Raw genomic sequence first — 9,011 nt, forward strand, 5'->3', positions numbered from 1 at the left:
ATTTGGACTCATCAGACCAAAGGACAGATTTCCACCTGTCTAATATCCATTGCTTGTGTTTCTTGGCCCAAGCAAGTCTCTTCTTATTATGGTGTTGTTTAGTGATGGTTTCTTTGCAGCAATTTGACCATGAAGGCCTGATTCACGCAGTCTCCTCTGAACAGTTGATGTTGAGATGTGTCTGTTATATGAACTCTGTGAAGAATTTATTTGGGCTGCAATTTCGGAGGCGGGTAACTCTAATGAACTTATCCTCTGCCGCAGAGGTAGTTCTGGGTCTTCCTTTCCTGTGGCGGTCCTCATGAGAGCCAGTTTCATCATAGCGCTTGATGTTTTTGAAGAAACTTTCAAAGTTCTTGAGATTTTCTCGATTGACTGACCTTCATGTCTTAAAGGAATGATGGACTGTCGTTTCTCTTTGCTTATTTGAGCTGTTCTTGCCGTAATATGGACTTGGTCTTATACCAAATAGGGCTATCTTCTGTATACCAACCCTACCTTGTCACAACACAACTGATTGGCTCAAACGCATTAAAAAGGATAGAAATTCCACATACAAACTTTTAAGAAGGCACACGTGTTATTTGAAATGTATTCCAGGTGGCTACCTCATGAAGCTGGTTGAGAGAATGCCAAGAGTGTGCAAAGCCGTCATCAAGGCAAAGGGTGTCTACTCTGAAGAATATATAATCAAAAATATATTTTGATTTGTTTAACACTTTTTTTTAGTTAATATAGGATTCCATATGTGTTATTTCATAGTTTTGATGTCTTCACTATTATTATACAACATAGAAAATAGTAAAATGAAAAATAAATAAAACGGTGTCCAAACCTTTGACTAGTACTGTATTTTCTAAAATATTACATGATATTATTCTACAGCAGTGGGCCTCCGCTGCTAAATGAATATAGGGGAAACACTGAGCATCAGTTGCATTGACTTTGATTACTGCAAAGCAAAAAACACTCATTTGTTGACCTTGTTCCCCATTTCCAGGTTCTGCATTGTGTTCTTATTACCACAAGAGGTCAGACATTTACTGATGGTAAGTAGCTGTGAGCTTTCTGGAAACCAGATGAACCACTCTATTTACTGTAAATTGTTGATATGCCAAATCGTTTGTAGATTTTGTTTTGGCTTGGGTAGCTCAGTCGTCACACACTTCATTTTGTTTGCTCCGAGATCACAGCAGTGTAAGCCAGTGAAAGTAAATAGTGTGTAGATTAGTGTTACTCAGAGTTGTAGGCTATTGTTAATTCCATTTCCTTTAATACAGCATATTGTTTCTCAATGGCTTTCACAAAACATGTAAATTACAATGCTCTTTTATATTTAAATGTAGGGAAATGAGAATTGTGCATACATAAATAAGCTGGTCTTTCCACATCACCTTATATTTGAATGTCAGGTAGACTCCTCTGTCTGTTTGCTTAGGGAAATATCAGGTAGACTTCTCTGTCTGGTTGCTTAGGGAAATCACAGCAATCTTCCTCTTCTTCCCCTTCTTCTGTTGACGGGCTTCAACTGGCAAAATGCAGGTAGACTGTTTTTACTACCTACTCTATTATGTTTTCTGTAATAACTTTTAACTTCTCCGACACAGTGAGAAGAGTAGCGTAATGTGTTTGTTATGTGTGTTTTAGGGTAATGTATGCATCCTTCTCAGTAATGTATGCCTCTGCCTGACTCTGCCTACTCTCTATGTAAATCAACTGGGGAAACATTTTGAAAACTTTCAGAAACTTTTTTTTCTTCTCTCTCTCTCTCTCTCTCTCAAACAGGTCTTGTGATCTCTTTCCCTCTTTTCTTTTGGCATGGGTTAACTTGATTGACAAAAACATGGTTGGGAAGAATGTCACAAGACATGACAATAAGTAACTCTGTTTTCTGAAATGAGAGACTGTTAATGGTGCCTGAGGCAGAATGAGGCTCCACACTAAGTCAGTTTGAACTTCAGAGGGATACAGGAATATGTGTTATAACGGTCTTGGGAGAATATGAGGACATATTACTCATGCTGCTTAGTTTTGTTTTAGGTCTGTGACATTTTACCATATTATGAGAACATATTTAGGCCTACATGTATAATATAATATGAACAATCAGGCCTTTGTAAGCCTTTCAAAGTTCCATAAATGTCACAGAATCACAACCAAGATGTGTTCTTTCAAAAAAAAAAAATTGAGGTTTAGAGACAAAATCTATATAGTACCAGCTGTTGCTAAATGGCACATTGTATTGTGTAGTTCAGCCACGGTTGTGGACTTTGGACAAACCCTGGGACTTGGGATGGGATTTGTTTAAGTGGAGTGTTTGGTCTTCTATAAAGAGGTGCATTCTGTATATTTTTTTTTTCTTTGAGGAGAGCTTTACAGCCCCCAGACATATTTGGGTTTGTGTGACCCCCTTGTTTTACTCGAGCGCTCCCCTCTGAAAGAAAAGCATTGAGACTTTTTCTTCATGAATGTTTAAGTAGCAACAAAACCACTCCGACAGCATTCTTTCAGGAAATAGGAACGTTTTCTTCTTCTATCCTGTTAGGCCACTACACTGCATGTTGTAAGCAATAGTTTACTGTAAAGAAAGAGTGAGGAAATCACTTTTTAACTCCTTTTTGCAGCTGAGGTAAGCTTTTTATCAAAAGGTTACATTTTTTTTAAATCTAGTTATAGACACATCATTCGGTGAACTTTTAATGCTAAACTTCATCAAGATTTACTGTAAGTGTAATGTATTTTTTGGGGGCGAAGGGGGCACTGTCAGATGTTTTCAGGTTATTTTGTTGGTATGAGAAAGTGAAAGCTTTGTTTTTAAACAGAGAACTCACATTAGTGCCAGTGTTGGGTGTTGTGAACAGTACAGTTAAATGTTTACATTGATTCATTTTTAGTCATTTAGCAGATGCTCTTATCCAGAGCCTTGTACAGTTAGTGCATTCATCTTTTAAGATAGCTGGGTGAGACAACCACAGATCACAGTCGTAGTAAGGACATGTCTCCTCAATAAAGAAGTTATAAGCAAAAGTTAGCGCTAGTCGTAAAATACAAGAGCAGTTTCTTTGTTGTGTGGCAGGGGGAGAGTGCCGAGAAGATGTCTTATTTAAGATGCTGTTTATTGAAGAGGCAGGGTAACTTTGCGTGTCTTCTCATCAGGAGGTCGGTGATGCCGGGTCAGTGGTCTGATTTAGAGGTTATGGTGTCAGCTGTAACACTACAGAGAGACTCAGCCAAGGTCATGGAGGTCTGTGAATTCTCAGAGAAAGGTAGGATCCTTGTGCTGATGTACTGTAAACATACCCAACAATACAGATTGTAAGGTAATAGGTTTCTACTGACAAAGAGCTGCAACCCCAAATGTTATTATACTTTTTTTAAACTCTTCAATATTACAGTATTGACCACTTCTTGTATGTGTGTGTGTCGAATATAAGTATTCTTTCTGTGGGAGGAAATTAGTTGACTCATCTGTCCAATTTTCCCTCTCTAACATTATTTATATAAGCCATTGCCTTTTATGTGTTTACAGTTTGACACTGGTATAGGCTGGCAGGTAGCATTGGGCCAGTAACTGAAAGATCGCTGCTTTGAATCCCATAGCCGACAAGATGAAAAATCTGAGCAATGCTTTCGAGCAATGCACCTAACCCTAATTGCTCTGGATTAGAGCGTCTCCTAAATTACTTTTAAATTTGTTTTAAATGTACAATATTTGACAGGACAGGATGACTATAAAGTACAGGATGACTATAGACGACAGGATGACTATAGAGGACAGGATGACTATAGAGGACATAGAGGACAGGATGACTATAGAGGACAGGATGACTATAGAGGACAGGATGACTATAGAGGACAGGATGACTATAGAGGACAGGATGACTATAGAGAACAGGATGCCTATAGAGGACAGGATGCCTATAGAGGACAGGATGACTCTAAAGGACAGGATGACTATAGAGGACAGGATGACTATAGAGAACAGGATGCCTATAGAGGACAGGATGCCTATAGAGGACAGGATGACTCTAAAGGACAGGATGACTATAGAGGACAGGATGACTATAGAGGACAGGATGCCTATAGAGGACAGGATGCCTATAGAGGACAGGATGACTATAGAGGACAGGATGACTATAGAGAACATAGAGGACAGGATGACTATAGAGGACAGGATGACTATAGAGGACAGGATGACTAAAGAGGACAGGATGACTATAGAGGACAGGATGACTATAGAGGACAGGATGACTCTAAAGGACAGGATGAATCTAAAGGACAGGAAGACTATAGAGGACAGGATGACATTAAAGGACAGGATGACTATAGAGGACAGGATGACTATAGAGGACAGGATGACTCTAAAGGACAGGATGAATCTAAAGGACAGGATGACATTAAAGGACAGGATGACTATAGAGGACAGGATGAATCTAAAGGACAGGATGACATTAAAGGACAGGATGACTATAGAGAACATAGAGGACAGGATGACTATAGAGGACAGGATGAATCTAAAGTACAGGAGGACATTAAAGGACAGGATGACTATAGAGGACAGGATGACTATAGAGGACAGGATGACTATAGAGAACAGGATGACTATAGAGGACAGGATGACTATAGAGGACAGGATGAATCTAAAGGACAGGATGACATTAAAGGACAGGATGACTATAGAGGACAGGATGAATCTAAAGGACAGGATGACATTAGGGGACAGGATGACCAAAGAGGACAGGATGACTATAGAGGACAGTATGACTATAGAGGACAGGATGACTAAAGAGGACAGGATGACGAAAGAGGACAGGATGACTATAGAGGACAGGATGACATTAGAGGACAGGATGACTAAAGAGGACAGGATGACTATAGAGGACAGAATGAGTATAGAGGACAGGATGACTCTAAAGGACAGGATGAATCTAAAGGACAGGATGACATTAGAGGACAGAATGACTAAAGAGGACAGGATGAATCTAAAGAGGACGGTATGACTATAGAGGACACGATGACGATAGAGGACAGGATGACTAAAGAGGACAGGATGACTAAAGAGGACAGGATGACTCTAAAGGACAGGATGAATCTAAAGGACAGGATGACATTAGAGGACAGGATGACTATAGAGGACATGCTGACTATAGAGGACATGATGACTGTAGAGAACATAGAGGACAGGATGACTATAGAGGACAGGATGACTATAAAGGACAGGATGACTATAGAGGACATAGAGGACATGATGACTATAGAGGACAGGATGACTATAAAGGACAGGATGACTATAGAGGACATAGAGGACATGATGACTATAGAGGACAGGATGACTATAGAGGACAGGATGACTATAAAGGACAGGATGACAAAAGAGGACAGGATGACTATAGAGGACAGGATGACAAAAGAGGACAGGATTACAAAAGAGGACAGGATGACTATAGAGGACAGGATGACTAAATAGGACAGGATGACTATAGAGAACAGGATGACCAAAGAGGACAGGATGACTATAGTGGACAGGATAACTAAAGAGGACAGGATGACTATAGAGGACAGGATGACAAAAGAGGACAGGATTACAAAAGAGGACAGGATGAATATGGAGGACAGGATGACTATAGAGGACAGGATGACCAAAGAGGACAGGATGACTATAGTGGACAGGATAACTAAAGAGGACAGGATGCCTATAGAGGACAGGATGACTATAGAGGACAGGATGCCTATAGAGGACAGGATGACTATAGAGGACAGGATGACTATAGAGGACAGGATGACTATAGAGGACAGGATGACTATAGAGGACAGGATGACTATAGAGGACAGGATGCCTATAGAGGACAGGATGCCTATAGAGGACAGGATGACTATAGAGGACAGGATGACTATAGAGGACATGATGACTATAGAGGACAGGATGCCTATAGAGGACAGGATGTAAATAGAGGACATGATGACTATAGAGGACAGGATGACTATAGAAGACAGGATGACTATAGAGGACAGGATGACGATAGAGGACAGGGTGACTATAGAGGACATGATGACTATAGAGGACAGGATGACTATTGAGGACATGATGACACTAAAGGACAAGATTACTATAGAGGACAGGATGAATCTAAAGGACATGATGACTATAGAGGACAGGATGACCAAAGAGGACAGGATGACTATAGAAGACATGATGACTATAGAGGACAGGATGACTATAGAGAACATAGCAGACAGGATGACTATAGAGGACAGGATGACTAAAGAGGACAAGATGACTATAGAGGACAGAATGACTATAGAGGACATGATGACTAAAGAGAACATAGAGGACAGGATGACCAAAGAGGACAGGATGACTATAGAGGACAGGATGACTATAAAGGACAGGATGACTATAGAGGACAGGATGACTATAAAGGACAGGATGACTATAGAGGACAGGATGACCAAAGAGGACAGGATGACTATAGAGGACAGGATGACTATAAAGGACAGGATGACTATAGAGGACAGGATGACCAAAGAGGACAGGATGACTATAGAGGACAGGATGACTATAGAGGACAGGATGACTATTGAGGACATGATGACACTAAAGGACAGGATGACTATAGAGGACAGGATAAATCTAAAGGACAGGATGACTATAGAGGCCTGGATGACCAAAGAGGACAGGATGACTATAGAGGACAGGATGACACTAAAGGACAGGATGACAATAGAGGACAGAATGACTAAAGAGGAAATGATGAATCTAAAGGACAGGATGACTATAGAGGACAGGATGACCAAAGAGGACAGGATGACTATAGAGGACAGTTTGACTATAGAGGACAGGATGACTATAGAGGACAGGATGACACTAAAGGACAGGATGACTATAGAGGACAGGAAGACTATAGAGGATAGAATGACTATAAAGGACAGGATGACCAAAGAGGACAGGATGACTATAGAGGACAGGATAACTAAAGAAGACAGGATAACTATAAAGGACAGGATGACTACAGAGGACAGGATGACTATAGAGAACATAGCGGACAGGATGACTATAGAGGACAGGATGACTATAGAGGACAAGATGACTATAGAGGACAGGATAACTAAAGAAGACAGGATAACTATAGAGGACAGTTTGACTATAAAGGACAGGATGACTATAGAGGACAGGATGACTAAAGAGGAAATGATGAATCTAAAGGACAGGATGACTATAGAGGACAGGATGACTATAGAGGACAGGATGACTATTGAGGACATGATGACTAAATAGGACAGGATGACTATAGAGGACAGGATGACTATAGAGGACAGGATAAATCTAAAGGACAGGATGACTATAGAGGACAGGATGACTATAGAGGACAGTTTGACTATAAAGGACAGGATGACTATAGAGGACAGGATGACTAAAGAGGAAATGATGAATCTAAAGGACAGGATGACTATAGAGGACAGGATGACTATAAAGGACAGAATGACAATAGAGGACAGAATGACTATAGAGGAAATGATGAATCTAAAGGACAGGATGACTATAGAGGACAGGATGACCAAAGAGGACAGGATGACTATAGAGGACAGTTTGACTATAGAGGACAGGATGACTATAGAGGACAGGATGACTATAGAGGACAGGATGACTATAGAGGACAGGATGACACTAAAGGACAGGATGACTATAGAGGACAGGATGACCAAAGAGGACATGATGACTATAGAGGACAGGATAACTAAAGAAGACAGGATAACTATAAAGGACAGGATGACTACAGAGGACAGGATGACTATAGAGAACATAGCGGACAGGATGACTATAGAGGACAGGATGACTAAAGAGGACAAGATGACTAAAGAGAACATAGCGGACAGGATGACTATAGAGGACATGATGACTATAGAGGACAGGATGACTAAAGAGGACAGTTTGACTATAGAGGACAGGATGACTATAGAGGACAGGATGACACTAAAGGACAGGATGACAATAGAGGACAGAATGACTAAAGAGGAAATGATGAATCTAAAGGACAGGATGACTATAGAGGACAGGATGACCAAAGAGGACAGGATGACTATAGAGGACAGTTTGACTATAGAGGACAGGATGACTATAGAGGACAGGAAGACTATAGAGGACAGGAAGACTATAGAGGACAGGAAGACTATAGAGGACAGGATGACTTTAGAGGACAGGATGAATCTAAAGGACAGGATGACTATAGAGAACAAAGAGGACATGATGACTATAGAGGACAGGATGACTATAGAGGACATGATGACTATAGAGAACAGGATGACTATAGAGGACATGATGACTATAGAGGACAGGATGACTATAAAGGACAGTATGACTTTAGAGGACATAGAGGACATGATGACTATAGAGGACAGAATGACTATAGAGGACAGGATCACTATAGAGGACATGATGACTATAGAGGACAGGATGACTATAGAGGACATGATGACTATAGAGGACATGATGACTATAGAGTACAGGATGACTATAGAGGACAGGATGACTATAAAGGACAGGATGACTTTAGAGGACATAGAGGACATGATGACTATAGAGGACAGAATGACTATAGAGGACAGGATCACTATAGAGGACATGATGACTATAGAGGACATGATGACTATAGAGGACAGGATGACTATAGAGGACAGGATGACTATAAAGGACAGGATGACTTTAGAGGACATAGAGGACATGATGACTATAGAGGACATGATGACTATAGAGGACAGGATGACTATAGAGAACATAGCGGACAGGATGACTATAAAGGACAGAATGACTATAGAGAACATAGCGGACAGGATGACTATAGAGGACAGGATGACTTTAGAGGACATAGAGGACATGATGACTATAGAGGACATGATGACTATAGAGGACATGATGACTATAGAGGACAGGATGACTATAGAGGACATGATGACTATAGAGGACATGATGACTCTCGTGGACAGGATGACTATAGTGGACAGGATGACTATAG

General features: G+C 40.6%; 1 protein-coding gene across 1 annotated transcript in view; it reads left to right on the forward strand.

Annotated features, from left to right (window-relative positions):
• The first annotated feature begins 1,176 nt into the window (after window positions 1–1,176).
• LOC135527746 (myelin transcription factor 1-like) overlaps window positions 1,177–9,011 on the forward strand; it is a 148,382-nt gene continuing 140,547 nt past the window's right edge. The window contains exons 1-2 of the mRNA XM_064956280.1: window positions 1,177–1,542; window positions 3,157–3,266. Of these exons, the coding sequence (XP_064812352.1) occupies window positions 3,167–3,266 (100 nt within the window). The 5' untranslated portion in view covers window positions 1,177–1,542; window positions 3,157–3,166. The remainder of the gene's footprint in view (window positions 1,543–3,156; window positions 3,267–9,011) is intronic.

The sequence above is a fragment of the Oncorhynchus masou genome, chromosome 33, assembly GCF_036934945.1.
Source record: "Oncorhynchus masou masou isolate Uvic2021 chromosome 33, UVic_Omas_1.1, whole genome shotgun sequence".
Taxonomy (NCBI): Eukaryota; Metazoa; Chordata; class Actinopteri; order Salmoniformes; family Salmonidae; genus Oncorhynchus; species Oncorhynchus masou.